The 25062-nt window shown below is 43.6% G+C and overlaps 1 protein-coding gene across 7 annotated transcripts in view; it reads right to left on the reverse strand.

Moving 5' to 3' along the window:
* Positions 1-241: 241 nt before the first annotated feature.
* Positions 242-25062, reverse strand: part of slc25a47b (solute carrier family 25 member 47b) — a 47916-nt gene continuing 23095 nt past the window's right edge. For 6 of the 7 annotated variants that reach the window (XM_038776996.1, XM_038776953.1, XM_038776943.1 and 3 more), the window contains 2 exons: positions 15214-15496; positions 242-7392 (listed from right to left, as the gene is read on the reverse strand). In XM_038776996.1, coding sequence (XP_038632924.1) covers positions 7106-7392; positions 15214-15493 — 567 coding nt within the window. In that variant the 5' untranslated portion in view covers positions 15494-15496 and the 3' untranslated portion in view covers positions 242-7105. Of the gene's footprint in view, positions 7393-15188; positions 15497-25062 lie in introns of all 7 variants that reach the window. The other variant, XM_038776979.1, reaches the window with a different exon arrangement.

A 25062-nucleotide genomic window follows, 5' to 3' on the forward strand; every position in this document is an offset into this window, starting at 1 on the left:
TTGTGTGGAAGATACAGTATATAGTGAAACTGTTGTGAAAATGGTTTCATTTCAGTTTGTTACATTAACACTATTTTTGAAATAACGAAGCACATTTTTGTCTTAATTTACATGCAAACACTTTTTGCATTACCTGTCTGATTCCTGATAACGTTTGAAGGATAATAAATTGTAGTTTTGTGAAACATTGTATTGTGCAGGTGTCACAAAGTGCAGAGGAAAAACACTATGGAGAAAATGCTGCACATGATTGGATATTTTTCATTAATGTTTAGAAATTCATCCTGATGCCAAAAAATATTTTACATGCTCACAAATGTAATTTCAAATTAGAAAATGACCAATAGTGAATAAGCAACACAACATATGCTTATTGTAAATTTACATTACAATCTTTTTCTTTAGCTTCTGTAAATACAGTCTTTGGTCAATAACAATCATTGATACAGTACATTTTACATTTTCCGGATGCCCCAATGCACTTCCCAGCAATTAATTACTTACAAGTCTATACACTGTTGTTTTGCAAGCATAAATAGCAGCTGATTTGCACAATGAGATTCCTCAGCAGCAATTAAGATAAATAACTAGTATATTTGTTAGGTTGGTTAAAGAATAAATATTGGAGGAAACTGGGAGAATTTCATGCTCTTCCTGAAATAGTGGTATGGGGAACTTTGCATTCATGGTATAAGGCAGTGTTTGTTTCAATTAAATATAGCATCTATGGAAATGCTGCAATCCCTCGATGCAGTACTGAATTGTCAACTGAGATTACAGAATCACAGAATTGTTACAGCGCAGGCCCTTTGGCCCATTATGTCTGCGCCGGCTCTCCAAATGAGCATCATAGAATCATAGGATTTACAATGCAGAAGGAGGCCATTTGGCCCACTGTGTCTGCACCAGCCCTTGGAAGGAGCACCCCACTTAAGTCCACCACTTAACCCCGTAACCCAGTAATCCCACTAAACCTTTGTTTTTTGGACAGTTAGCGCAATTTATCATGGCCAATCCACCTCACCTGCACATCTTTGGACCGCGGGAGGAAACCGGAGCTCCCGGAGGAAACCCATGCAGACACGGGGAGAACGTGCAGACTCAGCACAGACAGTGACCCAAGCTGGGAACCGAACTTGGGACCTTGGAGTTGTGAAGCAACTGTGCTAACCACTGAGCTACCGTGCTGCCCATGTATGAACTCAAATCCTGGAGTGGGGTTTGAACCCACAACCGTTTCATTCATTCAAAGGTAAGAGTGCTGCCACTCAATAAATCTAATATTTAAGTACTTAGAAAGAAATTCATTTGAATATATAACTTGCATTTATATAGCCCCTAACACAATAAAACATCCCAAGGTACTTTACATAGAGCAGAATTTGACACTATGTCACATAAGGAGAAATTAGGTCAGTTGACCAAAAGCTTGGTCAGAGGTAGATTTCAGGGAGCCCCTCTTAAAGAAGGAAAGAGTATGGAGAGATACAAGGAAGGCATTCCAAAGCTTAGGAAACAAGGATGAGAATTTTAAAATGGAGACACCGCTTGACCAAGAGCTTAACCAAGAGATTAAATGTAAAATTAAACTGAAGTTTCAATATTAATCAACATACATTAACATTTGCCGATCCCTTTGTCCTTATCATACAAATTCACTAACATAGATTAAGGATATAATGGTTTCTGTAATTCCTTTTGTAGTTTTAGACCACTCAAGAACAACAATTAATATGGGATCTTTAATTTAAAAAATCAGCCGAAGATGCATCCCAGCAACATTACAAAACAAAATATGACACTAAATCACTTCAGGAGATGACCAAAGCTTGGTTAAAGAGGAAGGTTTTAAGGAGTGTTTTAAAGGAGGAGGAGGAGAGTAAGCTCGAAGAGAGGGAGGGAAATTCCAGAGTTTAAGGCATGGCAGCTGAAGGCGTGGCCTCTAATGCTAGAGCGATTCAAACTGAGGATGCTGAAGAGGCCAGAATTAGAAGAGTGCAGATATTTTAGAGGATTTTGGGTTGGAGGAGATCACAGAGATAGGGAGAGGCGAGGTCATGGAAGAATTTGAAAACATGGATGAGCATTTTAACATCTAGACTTTACTTGACACTGTAGGTCCGGGAGCACAATGACGATAGGGGAACAGTACATGGTGTGGAGCCTGGAGAGGAAATTGCGGGTCCCCTGGCAAAGATATTTGAATCGTTGATAGTCACAGGTGAGGTGCGGGAAGATTGGAGGGTAGCAAACATTGTGCTTTTATTTAAGAAGGGCCGCAGGGAAAAGCCTGGGAACTACAGACCAGTGAGCATAACGTCTGTGGTGGGTAGGTTGTTAGAAGGTATTCTGAGAGATCTACAGGCATTTTGAAAGGCAAGGACTGATTAGGGCCAGTCAGCATGGCTTTGTGAGTGGAAAATTTTGTCTCACGGATTTGATTGAGTTTTTTGAAATGGTAACTAAGAAGGTAGAAGAGGGCAGTGCAGTAATCGTGGTCTACATGGACTTTAGCAAGGCTTTTGACAAGATACCGCATGTTAGGTTGTTGCATAAGGTTAAATCTCGGGGATCCAGGGTGAGGTAGCCAATTAGATACAAAATTGGCTTGATGACAGAAGGCAAAGGGTGGTTGTTTTTCAAGCTGGAGGCCTGAGACCGGCGGTGTGCCTCACGGATCAGTGCAGGGTCCACTGTTATTTATTATTTATATTAATGATTTGAATGAGAATTTAGGAGGGATGGTTAGTAATTTGCTGATGACACCAGGATTGGTGGCATAGTGGGCAGCGAAGAAGGTTATCTAGGATTACAATGGGATCTTGATCAAGTGGGCCAGTGGGCCAATGAATGGCAGATGGAGTTTGGTAGATCGAATCGGAACAGGACCTACTCAGTTAATGTTGTAACCCCCCGGGCTGCCGGCAAAACGGAGCATCCCGACGGTGGAGAATCCAGCCCAATATGTGGGAAGCCATTGCAAGTGACACTCTTGATATGAAGATAGATAAGAATAACCATGTAAGAGCAGTCTGACCCAGCTGGACGATGGCAGAAAGTTGTTGAGGAAGAATTGTATAGACAACATATCAAAGGCGACACAAAGGTCAAGGAGGCATATTTTATCTCGGTCACAGTCACATAGGATGCCATGTGTGAATTTGATAAGTGTTTTTTTGTCACTGTGGCAGGATAGAAACTCATTTGGAGTGATTCAACCATAGAGTTCCAGTGATTATGGGCATGGATTTGGGAGTTCAAGGGTATCGGAGAGGAAAGGGAGGTTGGAGATGAGCTGGTATACAAAGTCAGTGGGGGCCAAGAGTTGGTTTTTGAAGAGGGGAATGATGATGAAGAGGGGCACCACATGAAGTCAAAAAAATGTTAACAAGAGGACGCAAGAAGAGAAGTAGGACGGTCAGCATATTCACGGGAATAGAGCAAAGGAGCAGGAAATGGATCTCATAAAGAAGTTGAGCTTAGAGAGGGTGCAATGGAAAATAGGAGGAAAACTAGAGAAAGATACGAGTTCAGGGCTACGAAGCAGGGACCTTTTAGAGAAGATTTGGCCAAGTGGGGAGGGATGGATGTGGCAAAGGCAGCTGATCTTAGTGACAAAAAAGTTCATGAGCCTCCTTGCATTTAGACCACTGGTTCTGCAATCTGTCTTCACTTAAATAGTATATATCCTGCTTTTCTGTTCTTCCTATCAAAATGGAGACGTTCACATTTTCCTACATTATACTCAATCTGACAAATTGTGCCCAGTCACCTATCTATATCTTTTTTTTAAAATTTCGAATGAAGGGGCAATTTAGCGTGGCCAATCCACCTACCCTGCATATCTTTGTGTTGTGGGGGTGAGACCCACGCAGACACTGGGAGAATGTGCAAATTCCACAGTGACCTGGGGCGGGAACGAACCTGGTGCTTAGTGCGAGAGGCAGCAGTGCTAACCATTGTGCCATGCACCGTATCTATTTATATCTCTTTGTGGACTATTTACTTCCTCTTCCTGCCTTTCTTAATGTCATCGGCTTATTTAGCTACCATAACATTCAGTCCCTTCATCCAAGTCACTGATAGCGATTGTAAATAGTCCCAGTACTGATCCCAGTGGCAGTCCACGAGTTTTAGTTTACTAACCTGAAAAAGACCCACTTATGCCTACTCCCTGCACTATGTGCTCTTATCCTATGTAGTAACATTTGATATGGCTACTTATCAAATGCCTTTGGAAATCAAGTACACTGCATCTACTGGTTCTCCCTCATCCACTTTGGGTTACTCAAAGAACTCTAATAAATAAGTTAAGCAGGATATACCTTTTACAAAAGCATTTTGACTATGTCAGATCCCATTAGGATTTTCTAAGTATCCTCCTGTAGCTTCCTTAATGATGGATTTTAGCAATTTCTCTATGACAGATATTAAACAAACTGATCTGTAGTTTCTTGCTTTCTATCGCCTCCTTTCTTGACTAAAGGTGTCACTTTTGTGATTTCCTAATCCACTGGGATCCTCCCAGAATCTAAGGAATTTTGGAAGCTCATGACAAATCCCTCTATTAACTCTACAGCTACTTCTTTTAAGACTTGAGGATGCAGGCCATCTGATCCTGGAAACTTATCAGTCTTTAGGTCCAATAGTTTCCCCAACATTTGTTGCATGGTAATGCTGATTGTTTTAAGTTCCTCCATCCCTTGATTTTCAAATATCTTTGTTTATCTAAGTTTTCTACAATCAAGACAGACACAACATACCTCCACCATTTTCCTCCTTTTCCATGATCAATTCTCCAGACATACTCTAGAGAACCAACATTAGCTTTAGTTACACTTTTCCTATTTAACTACTTGTAGAAACTCTTACTATCTGTTTATATAATCCTAGCTCGCTTTATTTCATATTCTTTCTCCCTCTGCTTTCTCCCTCTTTATTTCATACTCTACTTTCTCGCGTACTCTACTTTCTCTCTTTTGGTTAATTTATTTAGTCATTCTTGGCTGGTTCTCAAAATCTGACCGATCTTCTGTCCTACCACTAATCTTTCTATAACATCAGGGATGCGCAAGTGGCCAGAATTAGAAAAATATGGAGATTTTGAAGATTTCTAGGGCTTGTAGAGGCTAAAGTAATAGGGAAAGACAAGGGGCTGGATTCTCTGCTTCGCCGCGCCACATTTCTGCTTCACCCCACCAGTAGGATACTACGTTACGCCGGCCGGTCAATGGGGTTTACCATTGTGGGCAGCCCCACGCCGTCAGGAAACCCCCGGGCTGCCGGCAAAATGGGGTATTCCACCGGCGGACAATCCAGCCCAAGGTTTACGGAGGTATTTGAAAACAAGGATAAGGATTTTAAAATTGAGGTGTTAGACCAGGAGCCAGTGAAGATCAACAAGCACAGGGGTGATGAGTGATCAAACCTTGGGGCAATTTAAGATACAAACGGCAGAGATTTGGAGGAACAGATCTGGGGAACATTGGAATAGTCAAGTCTAAAGGTAACAGGAGTATGGATGATGGTTTCAGGTGAGCTAAGGCAGCATCAGAATGGAACAGTGTTATAATGGACATAAGCCATCTTGGTAATCATGATGTGGAGATGCCGGCATTGGACTGGGGTGAGCACAGTAAGAAGTCTTACAACACCAGGTTAAAGTCCAACAGGTTTGTTTCAAACACTAGCTTTCGAAGCACTGCTCCTTCCTCACCTTTGAAACAAACCTGTTGGACTTTAACCTGGTGTTGTAAGACTTCTTACTCTACATCTTGGTAATGGTATGGATCTGTTTGGAAAACCATCTTGGCTCAAACTCAGCCCCATCTTGCAATAGGTCTTACTCAGCTTAAGTTTCCATAGAACATTACAGCACAATACAGGCCCTTCGGCCATCCAGGTATGGAAAGGGGATTCAGGAAGAAAGGCTTGTGGTGGGGGCTAAAGGCAATAGTTGCGCTTTTTCGGATTCTCTCGCCGCAGATGCAAATCTCATTATGGCCGCTAAATGTTGCGAGAGAGCCCTAATGGATCCATGCCGAGATCTCAGTAAGATCTTCACCACCCATCCCCACGCTGGTAACGTAATCAAGTTCGCATCCAGAAAGGGCGTGAATTTGATTTCCATGAATTTACATGGATTTCAATATCATTGAATGACTTTACATTGGCAATGTGGAACGTTCCCCCACCCACACCACACCCTCGGCGGTGTGACATCACATCAGTGCAATTCACTACTGTTTTCGAAAACCAGCTATGATAACCATGCTGAGGGGTACTGAGGTGCCTTGAAGCCCTGGGGTTGATGGCCGAGGCTGAGCATAACTTGTACTTCAGGAGGGCATGCCAGGGCTGTTAAATGTCTCCATAGAGGATGAGGGGATATCCCCTTATGCGCAGTTGGGGGAGGGGGGGGGGGGGGGGGGAAAGAGAGGTGCATGCTGGAGAGCGGAAGGAGGGGGTAAAATAGTTCTCCCCCAATTCTTCTGTGGTGGGGTACGGTCACCCTGAAGCTTGGAGGGGGTTCTCCATGACTGAGAGAGAATTCACTTTTCTTGCAGATCGGGGAGCCCTTTAAAACTGGTGCCCTGACCTGTGGAGCCGGGTTTGCAGAATCAATCAGGCCCCACCCTGCCAGAGTGACAGTGCAAACTGCAGCCCCCTCCCCCACCCTCCTGGATTTTTTTTTGGACAGTGTCTGAAGATATGTACAGAAAATCTGGCTGTGTTTCTGGAGAAAAACATGCCGGTTTTCAGTCAGAATCTGATGGTCTAAAGGCGAGGGTTATGCCACAACTGCCATAGTTTGGGCAGGGTGAGTGGTGAAAAGTGTAGCCAGGCAGCAAATTTGCAGTAAGAGGAAAATGAGGTGCCCATGGATGTATCCAATGAGAATCATTGCTGATAAAAATAACATTCAAAATAACATTTCTCCAAATGTTCTCCAAATTGTCCCTTGAATAACATTTCTCCAAATACCATAGTTCCAAAAATACTTTGTGAAATAAAATTAATTTCTTATTCATTTTAAAATATGTTTTTAAACCAGCAAGTTATATAGATAAAAAGATAAACTGCCTCCTGAGATTCTTGAACCTCATCAATCCTTTAAGTTTATTTTTTTGAGGAATGCCAGCACAGTTTCATAAATTACAAATGTCAGTCCATTGACAGGAAATGCACGGACACAGTTCAAGCTCAAACCCTTGAAGAAAACTCTTGTTCCCTCCTGTCTGAAACTTTCAGTGATACAGTTCAGTACACCGCTATATCTCTGCTGTCCCATGCCATCCATCTGCATTCGGGATTTCATGACATCCATTGGAGTTGCCAATGTCCAGTAAGTCATGCCAGCACATCCACCAGCTAACAACATGGCTGACCAATCTGATGAGGAAGAAAAAGTTTTTAACTCAAATATCTTCAACGTGTAAAAGTATTTCCCCATATTTTTGTTACCCCATTTAACGCAAATCAGCTTGCGGACATTTGGAAAGACCATAAGCTACATTTGTATCGTGCATTTAACATAGAAAAACGTTACAAGGGAGTTCACAGAAATACAATCAGACAAAAATAAATGTAGAGACGAAAATGGAGAAATGCGGATGGTTAGTAAAAAAGACAGATTTTAAGGAGAGTTTTAAAGGAAGAGGAATGTTTAAAGCATGGTCACCAATGTGGGCCAACAGGGAAGGGAATACATAAGAGACCAGAGTTGAACAAAAGGAAAACCTTTTTGGAGAATAGCAAGGCTGGAAGTGGTTACCACAGAAGTCACAAAGAGATATTCAATACAAGGGTGAAAGTTTTAACGTGGAGATATTAGAAGCCAATGCAGACCAGCAAGGACAAATGTGATGGCGAATATGGCTTGGTGTGGTGCAAGGTACAAGCAAGAGAATGAGGGTCTTCATTTCCGGAGGGAGCGATGAAGAGTTACTGACACGGATTCCTCTTCGGTGTCCGCTTCAGACAGGGCACCAGCTTCAGACAGGGCACCCGCTTCAGACAGGGCACCCGCTTCCTCTGCTTCCATCTCAAGAGTCTGTGTCCTTGTTATGTATTCGAGCTGTTGCCCGATACTGACAGCGGCAGCTCACAACCAGGAGTGAGGCTTGCTTGGGGGCAGACTCATTGCTCCTGAAGTGTTTCTTTTCAACACTATCCTGGACCTTCACTTTGTATGACACCAATTCGGTTTCCTCCATTATAATCTCAGGGATCCAACTGGGACCATCTCCGAAGTTTCTCACGTAATCCTGATTGCCTGTTCGAATGTTCTTTCTGTTTTTGCAGAATCCTCCCACGCCCAGCCTGAGGATCACCAACCAGTTCAGCCTGATCCACTGGAGCTAATCTCGCCCCAATAGGCTTGGTCCTTGCCCTTATACAACGATGAAAGGGAATCAGGCTGATTGCTGCCTGCAAGTCACTAGGATCACTGTGCTGTCCTTCATTGGTAATGGTTCCCCCGCATAGATGGCTAGTCTGGCATTCATGTGTTTTAAGCTCAAGAATTGAATACCAGTTTGGAGATGATCATATGTTTGTTCCCTGATAATGGAGACCGCAGCTCCCTGGCCACCTCCATTTTCAATGGATGACCGTTTACCAGCAGTTCCACCATTATTGGAGCGACCTTGATCATAATGCTGCGGTTTAGTTGCATTGTCCCTGTTACTGGTATTGGGTATACCATGACATGGGCCAGTACTAGTCTTCTCTGAATAGCATGCTTTTTGCCTATTCCTATAACTTTGTCTTTGCTGTGTCCTTTGGCAGTGTTTGCAATAGTCCATCATCTGGTGTCTGCAACCTTCCAGAACATGTTTCCTAGCATTCTTGGGACTGGCATTGCATTTCCTTGACTGCCAGGTGATGCGAGTTGAGCTCCAATACTGTAAATGGACTATCTGCTATCTTACTTACACAAGTGCTCTTAGTTGAGGAATGGGCACAGTTACACAAGGGCCCGCCCCTAGCCAGAGGGATTGCTGACTGACACCCCCTGTAACATCTGAGTCCCTTTTTCTGCATTTTCCAGTGATAGAGCTATTTTGATATCTTTTTAAAATCCAGGTTGGACTCTGCCAACATTTCTTTTTGGGTTGTCAAGTTGTTTATTCTACTTACCAATCTGTCTCGCAACATTTTGTTCAGGGATGGTCTGAATTCACAATGTTCTGCCAATTTTTGTAATCTGGCCGAAAATTCGGTGACAGATTCCCCCGGAGTGCCCCATGCCGTGTTCAAGTACAACAGAGGGCTTAGGATCATAGTCGTTTTTTCGCCTAGTCTACTAACAACTCATTAAAAGTCTTCAAGTCAAGGACATCTTGGTAGGTCATACTTTTTACCATGCTGAATGTCAAGGCCCCACATGCTGTCAAATAGATCACTTTCAGTTTTTCAACACCCTCAAAATTATTCACCCGGAAGAAGTAACACATGTGGTCTATGTATTGGGCCCAGTCTTCTCCACTCACTCATAGGGTTCAAGTTTCCCAAAGAGAGGCATTTTCAATTGTGACTGGAGAAGCCACTTGTTCGCAACAATGAAGGTCTCTCAGAGAAAAAAAAACTCCTCATTGCCAATGTAATAATCTCACCAAGACCAATCACCAGTCTTCCAACACCATACACTTTTATTTACATAACGGAAAAGTCCGCAGCCACGGCTTACAATGCACAAGTCCAAGCCTGGGAACCTACAGAACACCAGCCCGGGTTGAAGCAGCAGGTTTTAAACACCCATGGCTCCTTCCCCATTGGGCGAGCTCCAGCCCACTTAATAGGGAAGTTCATACTCCATAAAGTCCATGAGGATCAACTGATGATCTCCCGCGTCCTTTGTGGCCATCATAACTGGAGAGAAGGGAGCAAAAAGAAAAAGGGAGCAGCAGAAGCCATTGAAAGGACAGTCTGAATGGTTAGTGAAAAATTCAAAGGCTTCATGAATGTGTTGTAGATGCAAGGATGAATGGCGCAGGGAGAGGGATTGGTTGGTACTAGAGAAAATAAGAAAGGGTCATATTTGCTGTCCAAGATGAGCCTGGAGTAATGTGCAGTTTTGGAAAAGAAAAAAAAAGAGTCCTGGATAATGCTGGCAACAAATATGGAAAGAGAAACAGTGTCAATGAAACCACGCTTCTCGCTCCACAGATGCTGCCAGATCTGTTGAGTACATCCAACATCTTCTGTTTTCACTTCAAATTTCCAGCATTCACATTCACTTTGTTTTTGTTTGCCCTGATAGTGCTTTGATGTGGTCCAGCCAGATCCAATAATCAGACAACTGAAGTATTGGACTTGAGAGAAAAGCTGGAAGTCACACTAGTGGAGCAATTAAATTGGGAACAGCACAATGGTGAAACGGGCCAAGGGGCACAGAGGTGGGGATTAGGGACTTGTAGAGCTGCAGATGTAATGTGGGGAATGGATGGCCAAACAAAGCCTAGGCAATTGAAGTTTCAAAGTACAATTGTAAGTGACTTGAATGAATGTGTTTTTGAGGTAAATGAAGAAGGAAGTGGAGTTTGTACGGTGTAAAGGGTTTTGGGTGGAGAATTACCAAAAATTAATTGGAAAGGGCCGTCAAAACTTTGGTAGTGGAAAGGCCAAGAAGAGGTGGCAAAGTGAAGAGGGTGATGTGACCTCAACATTGTGTTTTCATTTCATCAGTTAATTAATACCTTGTAAGTTTATGGTAAATATCAGCCACTAAACTTTAGATTATTTCTTAACAGACTTGCAGGAATCAGAAGCGATGCTCCTTTATTTTGAATTTACTCAACAATATGGAGAGGACCAACAGCCAATTAGAGAGATACAAAATTTTAGCAAGGATGGTTTCAGTTCATGTGGCCCATAACAGATGGGATTATCCATATATTCAGAAGCTGATATCAACAGCACCAGACGTTACATTAATCTGGAGGATAGCACCAGAATTCCTTCATTACTTCCTTGGCATATTAGTCCATTCAAGTACTATAGTCGGACTTGAATCCACAACTTTCTGGCTTAGAGACAAATAAGACGAGACTGAGCCATGGTGACACCAATAAATCCCATTATTGTCCCTTTTTAAAATGAAGATGTATTTTGGGGGACTGTAGGGTTAATACGTAACCAATAGCAAGTTACATTCAAATTATTATTATACTGCAGATTTGAAATATAGAATTGCTAGCAATAAGCATTAGGAAAACAAAGCGAAGGGGTAAAAATTGTCAGCTTTTCAAACCAAACAAGAAATCACAAAGCAAACAACTTTATATTTTTTGATCAAATAATCCAGAAATCAGTTTTCTCTTAAGCAGTTCAGGTATTTGAAACAATATTTAGATGTGATTTTTCACAATTTGATGCCAAACAGGTGGTTTTTAAAATCTCACTCGTAATGGCACATCAGTATATTAGTAAAGATATGTTCCATGTCATATAATAGTGATTGGACCCGATACTATTGGGGAGGCAGGAGGGTACAAAGAAAGTTGGGGTGTGGTTTTGTAATTGGCAAACCCAGGAGAACAGGTGACCTTCTGGTCCTTTTGAAGTTAAAACAGCAGGACCCAATTACCATTTTTCAATTCTATTTCCTGCCACAGCCAACCAGATTCAGAGGTTAGCTGGCTGGCAGGCAGGCCGATAGGCCATTGGCATCAACCCAGTAAGGATCAGGAGAGGAGGGTGAAAAAGATTAGAGGCAGAAGGAGGAGTGCTCAGGTGGGGGGGGGAACATCACAGAAGGGCTCAGACAGATCAGGGGAGGAGAGTAGAAGATCATATGGCACCTGTGCAGGATATGGAGTTGTTGAAAGGACATTGCAGGCTGTGGAGGACATCAAATTGCAGGGGACATCAACGGATTTGATTAGAGGGCACCCGCAGTGGCGATTGGACGTGGGCCTGTTGGTGGATGAGGCGGTGTGTGAGACAGTAAGGAAGTGTGTGCTGGACTACCTGCAGGTCAATAACACAGGGGAAGTCTCAGCAACAGTGGTCTGGGAGGCGCTAAGGCAGTGGAGAGAGGGGAGTTGATTTCAATCCGAGCTCATAGAGACAGGACGGATAGGGCAGAGACGGACCGACTGATGAAGGAGATCCTACGGATAGATAGGAGGTATGCGGTCACCCCAGAGGTGGAACTGTTAATGGAGCGTCGAAGGTTGCAGGCTGAGTTTGGAGTACTGTCCACGGGCAAGGCAGTGGACGCTGTATGAATATGGGGAGAAGGCCAGCAGAATGCTGGCTCAGCAGCTGAGGAAGAGGGAGGCGGCCAGGAGAATTGACAAGGTGGTCGACGGGGATGGGAACCTGGTAGGGGATTCGGCTGGGCCAGATAGGGCGTTCAGGGATTTTTATAGCGGACTTTACCGCTTGGGGCCCCCCACGGGGACCAAGGGGATGAAACGCTTTCTGGACGGGCGGACTTTCCCAAGGGTGGGCAGGGAGCAGGTGGGTGGAACGGGCGGACTTTCCCAAGGGTGGGCAGGGAGCAGGTAGGTGAGTTGGGGCCTCCGATTAGGGCCGAAAAAATTTCTGAGGGTTTGAAGGCAGTGCAGTCGGACAAAGCTCCGGGGCCTGATGGGTTCCCGGTAGAATTTTACAAGAAATGTTCGGGGATATTAGGGCCGTTGCTGGTCAATGTTTTTAACGATGCGAGGGATAGAGGGGTGCTGCCCCGGACAATGTCACAGGTCACCATTTAGTTAATATTTAAACGGGACAAAAACCCGGAGCTGTGTGGGTCCTACAGGTCAATCTCGCTGCTCAATGTGGACGGTAAGCTGCTGGCCAAGGTGTTGGCCTACATGATTGAAGATTGTGTGCCGGAGGTGATTATGGAGGACCAAACCGGATTTGTTAAGGGTAGGCAGTTGGTGGCCAATATTAGAAGGTTGCTTAACGTGGTTATGATGCCCCCAAAGGGAAGGGAAGTAGAGGTAGTTGTGGCCATGGATGCAGTGAAGGCGTTTGACCGGGTAGAGTGGGACAAGACGACCTCGGACTATTTTAGGCTGTACCGGGGAGCAAGACAGGGATGTCCCCTCTCCCCGCTGCTGTTTGCGCTCGCCGTAGGACCACTGGCAATTGCTCTGAGAGCTTGTAGGGGCTGGATAGGGCTGGTTCGGGGGGAGGGGGGGGGGGGGGGTGGAGCATAGGGTATCGCTGTATGCGGATGATTTACTCCTATATGTAGCGGATCCAGGGGCAGGGATGAGGGAGTTTATGACGATTCTGGGGGAATTTGGCCGGTTTTCAGGATACAAACTGAATATGACGAAGAGTGAGATGTATGTAGTCCAGGCAAGAGGCTAGGAGGGTCGGCTATGGGAGCTACCGTTCAGGTTAGTGAGGGGCAACTTTAGATATCTGAGGATTCAAGTGGGACGTGACTGGGGTCAGTTACAGAAGTTGAACTTGTCCCGGCTGGTTGAGCAGACGAGAGGCGAATTTCGGAGATGAGATGTGCTCCCGCTATCACTGGTGGGGAGGGTGCAGACGGTTAAGATGACGATATTGCCAAGATTTTTATTTGTGTTCCAATGCCTCCCGATTTTCATACTGCGGTCTTTGTTTTTTTGTTTTTTAAAGAGGATCAACAAAATCATTTTGGGCTTTGTTTGCGCGGGTAAGTCCCCATGAGTGAAAAAGGTGATGCTCGAGAGGAATCGGGGGGAGGGCGGGCTTGCCCTGCCACATTTTAGTAATTATTACTGGGCGGCCAATATTGCGATGATAAGGAAGTGGGTGGTGGGACGGGGGCGGCTTGGGAGTGGATGGAAGCGGCCTCATGCAGGGGCACCAGCTTAGGGGCACTGATAATGGCACCATTGCCGTTCATAAATTCACTCCAAGGAACTTAGATGGGGGATTTCGGGTATGGCAAAAGGGGGATATTGAGAAGATGGGGGACCTGTTTCTGGAAGGGAGCTTTCCTAGCTTAAGGAGGAGAAGTTTGGGCTGACAGCTAGGAATGATGTCAGATATCTACAGGTGCGGGACTTTTTGTGCAGGCAGGTACCATCCTTCCCACTCCTGCCACTAAGAGGGATTCAAGATAGGGTAGTGTCTAGGGGATGGGTGGAGGAGGAGCATCTCGGACATCTGCAAAGAATTAATGGGGGCGGAGGAGACGCATACAGAGGAGCTGAAGCGTAAGTGGGAGGAGGAATTGGGGGGTGAGATGGAAGACGGCCTATGGGCAGAGGCGCTGAGCAGGGTCAAAGCGACCACTACATGCACAAGGCTCAGCTTGATCCAGTTTAAGGTGGTGCACCAGGCGCACATGACAGCGACCCGGATGAGTAGATTTTTTGGGGTGGAAGACAAGTGTGTCAGATGTGCGGGTGGACAGCGAACCATGTCCACATGTTCTGGGCATGCCCAAAACTTACGGGATATTGGCAGGGGTTCGTGGATGTCATGTCCAGGGTATTGAAGACAAGGGTGGAAATGAGTCCAGAGGTAGCGACCTTTGGGGTGTTGGAGGACCCAGGTGTTCAGGAGGAGGGAGAGGCAGATGTTCTGGCCTTTTCCTCCCTGGTAGCCCGGCAACGGATATTACTAGCTTGGAGGCCTGGTTAACTGACATGGCGAGCTTCCTCGGCCTGGAAAAGATCAAGTTCGCCTTGAGAGGGTCGATGTCAGGGTTCGCCCATAGATGGCAATCATTCATTGACTTCTTCGCGAGGAATTAATCATCAGCGGGGGGGGGGGGGGGGGGGGGGGGGGGGGGGCCTTGGAGGGACGGATGTCGGTGGTTGCTTTCTGATTACTGTTCTTTGTACTCTATTGTTTTTTGTACTGTGGTTCTTTGCTATGCCAAAAATACCTCATTAAAAATTGTTTGTTAAAAAAATAATAAAAAGACGAGAGCATAGAAACATAAAAACTACTCCTTTAGGTGGAGAAATCCAGAACAAGAGGTCGCAATCTTAAAATTAGAGCTAAGGTATTGGGATGAACACTAAATACTGGGATTGTTAATAACATTTATATCCCAAGAACAAATTTGAAAATAATATAGGCAAAACACATAGTAGCTAAATTAATAAAAAGACGATACGGTAGAAACATAAAAACTACTCCTTTTGGTGGAGAAATCCAGAACAAGAGGATGCAATCTTAAAATTAGAGCTAAGCCATTTAGTAAAATCATCTCTTGAACTGACCTTGAAATGGTTCCAATGTAAATACCTGGTTTATGTTGTCCTTGTGGAGTTAGCCACTCAGTGAATATTGAATATACCAAAAAATATAATCCAAAACAGGGGATGTCTCTTAACCACAGTGCGGTAATACCTCTGTACAATCCCAAAATTCCTTCCTCTTTTATTACTGTTATTAGGCAGTGGATTGGGCCTCTGTATTTGGGCTTTGATGAAAGGCCACGAGATGGAGGACCTTGGTAAGTCTGATGAGGATGCGTTTGATTCTGCTGCCTTATTTTGACTAGATCAACAGGAGCAAACACCATAGCCTGAAAAAAAAAGATATTTAAAGATAAATTTAGGTTTGGTTTTTAAAAATTGGGGCCCTGTGAGGAAATTATGGAAACACTAGGATGAAGATAGGCTAGGAACAAAATTCATAACATTTTAAAAAAGCATTTCTCAAAATCTATTTATAAATATTGGTTATTGAGACCCATCATTGAGTTCATTGACTGAAGCACTGGAATTTCTTGAATGCTACGGATTGTCCTGATCATATTTTATAATTCTATTACAGATGGAGTTCCATAAAATCCCTTTATTTGCAGAGGATTATCCAATTCACAAAGCCATATAATAAATAGCCTTCCAGTAAAATTGCAATGTTAAACATAATATCATGGTTAAATATGATATTTCCCTCTATTATGTCCTCCATCCAAAATAAACCAAAACTTCTAGAGAGTGCTTCCCACAGATTCAAGAATAGAATTTAATGGGGCAGAGCTGCCTATAATCGTTGGCTTGCAAGTCAAAAGAAAGAATAATTTTCTATTCCGCACATTTTTTATCCTCATGGTAGCCCAAAGAATTTCATGCTCACCTCAGTGTAATGTCTCATCTGATCGACAGAAACTCTGACACTGCAGCACTCAAAGCTGGATTTAGAGTCAGTCTAGCTCAGTGATTCCCAACATTTTCCTTTATGCGGACCATAAATTATCAAAAGATGTTGTGGACCACAACTTACGTCTGCCGTTTTAAACATTTTTTACATAGCCTCCAGCTGACAGGAGTCAAACTTATATATCATTGGGTATTAAAAACACAGCTATTTCCAATAGTTTATGATGCACGCTCACAAATACATTGCTGATTATATTACACAAGGATGTTTGTAAAGCAAATCACATTGTGAATAATAACGTAATATCGATTATGATACACACAAGGTACACAAAATAATATATTTTTCTCATAGACCACATGCAGTACTCTCGTGGGTCACCAATGGTTTGGTGGACCACAGGTTGGGAACCACTGGTCTAGATTGTGTTGAATTTTGGCAGACAGTCTTGAACCCAAAACATTTTGACAAGAGGTGAGAATACCACCATTGAGCCAAAGTTGCTGGGCCCAAGCTCTGGTCAGCTTGCGATTATTTACAAGTATACACAAAATTGCAACGCCCCTTATTGATTCTTTAACACAGTTTAAATCGGTGATCAGAAAGCATTTTACATAAAATAATATGGAGAACCTATGGTAATCTGTGGATCTAATTTAGCAATGGCAGCATTTAAAAAAATATTTTTATTGGAATTTTAACATTTTATATCAAAATTTGCAGAGCAATATAAAAACAACACAAGTAACTCAATGTTGCCACTACACATCTGTGACAGTAGTCCCAGTAATATAATTTCATTATTTATATTAGTGTGTATCGTACATGCTGAGGAAAGGAGAACATATGATTTACAATGGCAGGGAGAGTCATATCCAATTATGAATACAACGGACAAGAAAGGTGATCTGTTTCCCTGTTGTTTAATATGTGGGAAGGGTCTGAGCCCCACCAAGTGTCGGGCCTGTTTCCCCTTTTCTCCACTGTATTACGTATGTTTCCCCTGTTAGACGTTTAGCTGCTGTAGTATAAAGAGTCAAAGGTTCTGCTGCTTTTCCACAAGACACCTTTAATTTCTTTCAACAGACTTTGCACAAATCTCTAACATCACATCACCTGACACAAGAGCCACCTGAAGCCCCTTTACATATCATTGTCAATTATTGGATACTTAAAATAAATGAGACAACTAATTGGAGTGTCTCTTAACCCATTACTTAAGTCTCCCCTTCTTTGGAGGAGAAAAACAAATAGATTAAACAAAGTTACAAGAAACTCAAAAACACACACGCAACTTCCCCCTTCTTTTCTTTTTTCATTTTTGGAAGAAGAAAAAAAACAGTCACAGAAACAGGCACCCTTCTTTAACAATATCCAAAAGTTTCTGTGAGCTAGCCCCTCTTTTTGTAAAACAGTCTGACAATTGATAGCTGTCAACCCATTTAATTTTTGCTATCTCCCCTCTGTCCAACATCTGCTTCAAATTTGCCAAGTCTATCCCTAATCTTTTTTCGTTGACACTTTTTGTCGAGTGCACATTTTCCCATTGGGATTTATTGTCAATGTGACATTCAATAGGTATATTTTCCAAATCCCCTAATCCCAACATTTCTGTCAATATCTGAAATATATAAAAGGCCATATCCACTTCCTCTACAAGGCTTAACGTCTCAGCAGCCAAAGTGTTTTTGACCACTCTCCTTATTTTCTTTGTTTCCCACACAAGAGGGCAACATTTACCATTGTTCCCCAAAAGGAAAATTATAAAACCTCCTGCGCTTGAAACCCCATCACATAAATTTGCAAAGGACACATCACTATAAACTATGAGTTTCAAGTGCCTACAGTCACCTTAAACCGGAAACCTAAAAACACACTCCTGCATTTTTAGTTTGACCAACGCTTTATTTGCTCTTATTATGTCTTCCACTTTGGAATCATAATTTTTGTACTCAATTCTAAGACATCAAAACTCAGGTCCGGTCTAGTCTGTCTACCTAACCAATTCAGTTGCCCAATTAAACTTCGAAGTTGCTCTTTTTCCATCTTTGAAACCATTGCGTCTTTTTGTGAAACCCGGCCACGAGTAATTGCTATTGGGCTGATGTTTTCCAAATACGATTGCTGACGTAAAGTTGCCCCTAACGTAGTCTGTCCAATTTCTAGTCTAACATATTTAAATGCACCGGAAGCCTGACTTCCAACCCTGAATTCTTTCCTTAAACCAGAGATTACAATAGCTTCAAAATCACTCATCCCACCCCACAAAAAATCATCGACATGCATCATAAAGATTTCCTTTATAGTGCCAGTAAAACATTGCCGGATCTGCTTTCAACTGGCAACAGCCTAACTTTAACAAAACTGATCTTACCGAAAAGTACCAGACTCGAGATGCATCATTCAATCCATATGCACATTTGTTCAACTTCCAGAGTACCCCTTCTATGTTAGCTGCCTCTTTTGAGGACGGATAAAAATGTCTCTCTGGAGCGGATGCCCCTGCAAAAAGGCAGCTTTGATATCTATAGATTTGCATTCCCATGCCTTAGTGGCTAATAGAGTCAAGAAGATCTTTAAAAAAAACCTTTCCTGCCATAGGTGAATCTACCCTTAAATCATGATCTTCTAAGTTTTCTCCAAATCCCCTTGCCACAAGCCTGACATTTGCCTTATAAGTTCCATCCGGAAGAACCTTTTCCGTGCAAATCCATCTGTGGGATAAAGCTCTTTGTCCCCTATCCGGTACTTCCGTGTATACCCCAAATTCACTCCAACTATGCAGTTCTTGCTGTTTGGCATCTTTGATAACTTTTTCATCTAATTTATTGGAAGCCACCAAAATCTCACATGCATGTGGACTTCTACTCCTATTAGTATTCATCGTCTTACTCATGTTCCGAGACCTTGATAAACCAAGTCCCCTGTCCCGTCTAGTATCTTGTTCTGTCCTGCTACTGCTTGATCTTTCCCTTCTGCTGTGGGATGTCCTTTCAATAGTTCTCGACCTTTTCCTGCCGACCTGTTCACTATCCGATGTACTATCAGAACTAGTACTGCGTTTCTGTGCCCTCCATTTTTGAACTTTGTGTTCCCAATCCATCTTCTTGACTCCCTCCCCTGAATTCAACCAATGTTTATACTTTCCAGCGGCCTTCCCTGCTCTACTAATAACAGTTGCATCATTCCATTGACTAGACCCTTCAGGCAAGTATGTCACTTTTGTACCAACTTTTGCCATTTGCCCTTTCAGAAAAATGGCCTGTTCTAATTAATCAGAAGTGTGGTGTTCCTCTACAAAAACCCTGCCTATATCAGTTAACTGGTCCTCACAGTCCTGTAACACGTGCGTACCAGATGACTCTGGTTCCTCGTCATGTCTGTCTGCTCAGTCTAAATTTGAAAATTTGTAATCTGTACCCATTATCCTTGATGAATGTACCCTAACAGTTTGATACAAAATAATTGTTTTGCCATCTATGCCTATGATCTTCCCTGGGCCTTTCCATTCATTAGAATTGTCTCTCTTATCGTATACCATGTCTCCTTGCTGAAAATTGGCATCTGATGGCTGTACATTATGTCTTAAAGCTCTGTGAATTCTTTCAGAGACTTCTGCTTCCAAAAAGGCTTTTTTACTGCTATGGAATGCATTTAAATGCTCAGCAAAAGCAGAATTAATTATAGTCCCTTCCCAAGCTGGAAGCTGGTCATCTAAGATGGATGGAATTTTAGGGTTTCTACTAAACACTAATTTATAGGGACTATAGCCCCCAACCATCTGAAATGAATTCTTTGCATGTACCGCCCATGCTAAAGCTGAATTTAACTTGCAGCTTGGTCTATCCGCCAAAATTTTCCGGAGCATGTCATCTATTACCGCGCGGTTTCTTTCACACACACCATTACTAAATGGGCTTTCCGCACGCGTATTCATAACTGTGATATTCACATTTTCACATATATCCCTAAACTCATCATTAGCAAATTCTCCCCCATTGTCGATAAGGAATTTTGCCGATGGGCCCATTCCTGTCCCTATCCATTTTTCCATGATTTGATCCAGAATTACTCTCTTTTCTTCGTACTTCGTACAATCGTTGATTGACTAAATCTGGTTGCTAAATCTACAAAATGCAAAATAAAAACGATTGGCTTTATCCCAGATCTTAAGGTCCATGGCCACAATGTCATTAAAATCCTTGGCCAAAGGTAAGATTACTATCGGTCGTGCTGGTGTCCTTCTGTACTTCCTACAAACTTCACAGCGATCATTAATCTGTTCTATCAGTTTAGAATGGTCTTCATCCCTTACCCCTGCATTCTTTAATAAATTTTTCAGCCTCCGAGGAGACGGATGCGCAAACTGCCTATGCAGTTTTAATTAAACAAGCTTTTTATCAGCTAAAGTCCCATTTTCAACTGCCATTAACACATCCTAACAACTGTACTTGAAATATTATTTGTCAGTAATGTGTCCCGATGTGTCCCGACTGTGTAAATTGTAAGTCCACCGTCTTTCCAAAACCCGTTGGCTTATCCTGTTCCATATCCAGTTTCATGTGTGCTTTCTTCATCGACGGTCTGCTCAGAAGCAAAGGTAAAGGAGTCCGTACAAAGGGGCGCGGATCCCCTGGGACCGATAAAAGAAAGGTCCCACACATGGTTCAGCCTCCTGTCTCCTGGCTCCTGTCTCCTGATCCAACCTTCGGACAGCAGCCACCAACAAGTAAGTGCCTCCCAACGACCACTACCAGAGATAGGCACTCCTGACCACCTTTTTAATTGATACCAACCTGAAGTCTGCAGACCAGAGCAGAGCAAGAGGCCTTGTTCCCTGACCCAGCAGTTCCTTCGAGATAAGTATTAGTTGTTTAGCGGTAGGAATAAGTTTAATCCTTTTAGCGTGTGCATGGGTAGTTATTCTAATTGTATTATAATAAACTCTAGTTGTTTGGACTTACTAATTGGTGTATGGTTTTATTGCTTTGAACTTCACCTTGAAGCTTGTGGCGGTGCCTTAACGACACCTGACGACTCCAGAGCTTAGACAAGAAACAGAGCCAAATTGAGTGTTCAGCACACTCACACAGAAGCAGCAACATTTAGTGGCAGACTCTGCCGTGACTCGATTAGAAGTGGCCCCCCCCCACTCCGAGAGAACCCAGAAATTTGAATTGGAAATCCAATTGGGAACATGAAAAACCACAAGTGTTCAAGGAGTTCAAATCAATAGTCATAATTCGGAAGTGTGTTTTTGCATGCGTAACTAACAGGGTTGTAAGGTTAAACCGAGAGATTTTTGTTGCGTCAAACTGTCGGGAGTTTTATAATCGGAACATAGCGAAAGCCGTACCTGTATTTAAAAGCATTACCTGATCATCCCTTGTTCCAAATTAAAGAGAGAAAGAGGAAATGGCCATGCAGGCAATGGAACGCCTCATGAACCCAGAGCAGTTCGTGGTCGCAGCGACCAACAGTAGCAGAGTAGGTCAGTGTCCCGTATGGGAGCTGGAACTCAGGAAATATCTCAAAGGGAAAGGATGGTCCCTTTGGAGTGAGTTTTGTGTGAATGAGGAGACAGGTCCCGGGGGTATAGGACATACTTGGTGGGAGAACCTTTCTCAAATTCACAGGAAGAATTTAAGTAAAGCACGCAAGCCGATGGCAATTGTGTCCTGCTTGGCACAATTGCGAGGCACAGAGGAGGTCATTCGGACGCTCCGAGCAGAATTAGAGGAAAGGAATAGGATGAGCAAAGTGGGTGACAGGGACATCGAAAAGGAAAACCTAGAGTTAAGAAGGAAGCTGGCAGAGAAGGATAGAGAGGTGGATGATGCCAAGAGGGCACATCAGTCCTGTCTAACCCATCTGAGCAGTTCTCAAACCCAATATGAAAAGGCCTATCAAGATGTGCAGCGTGCAGTCCTGATAAGACAAGAGTCAGAAAAGCAGGTAGAGGCACTGCAAAGGCAATGCTCTGACCTAAAGGCAGCTTTAAGAGCACTCCATGCTGCCACCACTGAGCAAAGACAAAGCACAGTGGATCACCCGAAGTGTAGGAAGCAGATTGCGGAGCTGCAATCTCTGCTTTCCGTGCAGAATAGGTTCCAAAGCACCTTTGGAACACAGTTAGATGAGGAAAATGCCCCAGATTGGCAAGAATTGAGCGAGACAGCGCAGCGCTATGTTCAGGGAACATGTGCGCCAGCAGCGCAACAGAAAAGGAAAGCGCCCCAACCCCCAACAGATCAGATAGCACCCACACCTATGAACCCAGTCACCACCCAAAGAAAGGCAACCACAGAAGGCGCACCCAACATCACCTGCACCACCCCCTTAACTGTAACATAACTCAGGGACGCGTGTGAGAAATCACCCCGTTCCTCCCCACTGCAGACCCCCACCAATTTTTCACAAAAGTGAAACAGCAGGCTACCATGTACGGCCTGGATGAGCGAGAGCAAGTGAAGCTCACAGTTTTGAGTTTAGACTCATCAGTAGTTGCAGCCCTCCCCGATCCACAAAACGTTGGAGGAGGCACACTAGAGGAGATGCATACATTTATTTTAGACGCGATAGGGTACAATAGAGGAGACCCAGTCGAAGGCCTAAATAAGTGTAGGCAGAAGAGGACAGAGCATCCCACAGCATTCGCAGGAAGGCTGTGGATTCATTTCACTGCCGCTTTTGGTGATTTAGACCGAGCGCATTTAACCCACGATAATATGGTTAAATGGACCCGCACAATAATCTTCCACGCCACAGATGCAGGACAGAATGTCTGCAGCAATTATGACCCCTCAGAAGAGGCCCATAATGAAAAATGGGTCTTGAAAAGATTTCCCGCGCTTGGCAGCAATCCGTCCACAATAAAACAGCATTTATAAATCCCGAAGAAGAGCAGGCAGATGCAGACATGCATTCAGTTAAAACACATCAAAACCCCGCATGTGTAAATGAGGGAAGGAACAGCCCACAGCAGTCAAAGTCACAGGAATGTTTTAACTGTGGACAGTTAGGACATTACGCTCGAGAATGTCAAGCCCCCCCCGAAACAGCAACAGAATCAGCCCACCAATGCCCCCCGAAGCAGCAACGAAACCAACAGCCCAGACCCCCCACTCAGGGAACAATACACAAGGGAACAATGCACCAGAGTGCCTGCTCCGCCTTATGTGCCTCAGGGGTCATGTTACAACTGTAGACAGCCAGGACACTTCGCCCGAGATTGCAGGAGACCCCCACCACCAGCTAGACCCGCCCCGAGATATGAAAGAGAACACCACCCACAGCAGCTACAAGGTCCCAGCTGCCCCATGCAAACTATGAGCGCTTACCCACCACTTCTCATGGCAGGGATACCTCAGCAATGCCAATTCATTTTTGTTTCTCTCCTTCCTCTCTTCTTCGGTCACACTGCACTGACTCCATATGCTAGTTACACCCCAAGCCAAATGTAATTTACAGTATCCTTTGTTCTGATGAAACCTGTACGATATTCGTTGCATGTTTGTTTGTATGTGTTTGTTAAATGTTCAGTGTTTAAATTTAAACAGCTTTTCACAGCCCCACGCCACCACTGATGGAACCTGCACGGATGTTTGTTTGTTTGTATGTTAAATGTTTGATTGGAGATTGGCCACTTACTTTTCAGCTGAAAAGCTTGTGACCACCTCACATGCACGTTAGTTTGTCCGCCGAAATTTCGGAGAACTTCACTCAGTTGAAATGTCCTCTGCAGAACCGACAATGTTCACGACTTGTCTTCTGTTTACAGATGTTGGAGCATCTTGGCTCCTCCCTTTTTTTAGGTGCCCCTCTATTCTGGGAATAGAGGCTGTAATTCCACTACGACTACATTCTTGCCCGTTCATTTCAGGTTGCTCAGGCAGTGGAGAAACGGCATTGAGGACCCACCCTGTCTGAGGACCCCCCTTTGGTCAGCTAAGCTCGGATACAGCACAGCACGCCCTACCCGGCGATCCCATTCAAATCTTACCCGTAGCGGCCCACACGCAACTCATTCGGATATCTCATTTCTAAACTTTGGTTTAATTTTTGTTTAAGGTAGCCCTTCGGCCGCCATCCCATATGTTATTTACATCCAGGAACATTCGGATGGTAAATCGCAAAACCTGCGAGACGATTCGCAGTGGCACAGTTGTTAGGTGTATGTCTGGTCCTAAATTCACTTTTGAAACAAAAAAAAATGAGGGGTGTCATAGGGTGTGACTTGGCCATTCATTTAAGAGACAATTGGAATGAGAGGACAGATACACTAACATTACAGGTATTAAACAAATTATTGACAGATACTGTGCTTGATCCCATAGCTTTCAAACGTTCGAAGGAAGGATCAGAGCAAGATCAGCAATACAAAAGGACAGAAGGAAGAGAAGGAAGAAGACGACGATGAAGAACTACATGCTTTTAGTTACTGTTTTTGTACTTTTGCGCGCGGACGCAAACCATTTTTCCCCTATGACCCCCGCCGTTAATGTTTCCCACACACCGACTTCTCAAAGCCCAGTAACGAACAGCAAGGACCAGATATGGTGCACAAAATTCATGAACTGGTAGTCGCTTTCGTACGTCATTGAATCACTTTTGGTGATTACAGTTCTCTGCATCATAGTGCAGACCCTCCGGTTAAGAAAATGGAGAAGGAGAGCCTCCTGCTCTTGCGCTTCAACCATTTGCAGAGTACAATCCCCTATTTTCGGATTCCACCAATCCCCCCCAACCCCTTGATGTGTAATAAAGGATTTAATTAGATTTGATACGATCTGAAAATAAAGATTATTTCGGATGTATTATAATGTTCTGCGTTCGACTGCCGAGTCAGAAAACGAAATGTAAAGATACTGTTGTATGAATGAGTAAGGGTTTAGAATGTTATAGGATGTTTTAAATGTGAGATGAGAATAGTTTATTGCGATAGTTAGAGGTTCCCGATTCAAATTGGTAATGCATGTCCCCTTT

Source organism: Scyliorhinus canicula, chromosome 2 (genome assembly GCF_902713615.1).
Source record: "Scyliorhinus canicula chromosome 2, sScyCan1.1, whole genome shotgun sequence".
Classification (NCBI taxonomy): Eukaryota; Metazoa; Chordata; class Chondrichthyes; order Carcharhiniformes; family Scyliorhinidae; genus Scyliorhinus; species Scyliorhinus canicula.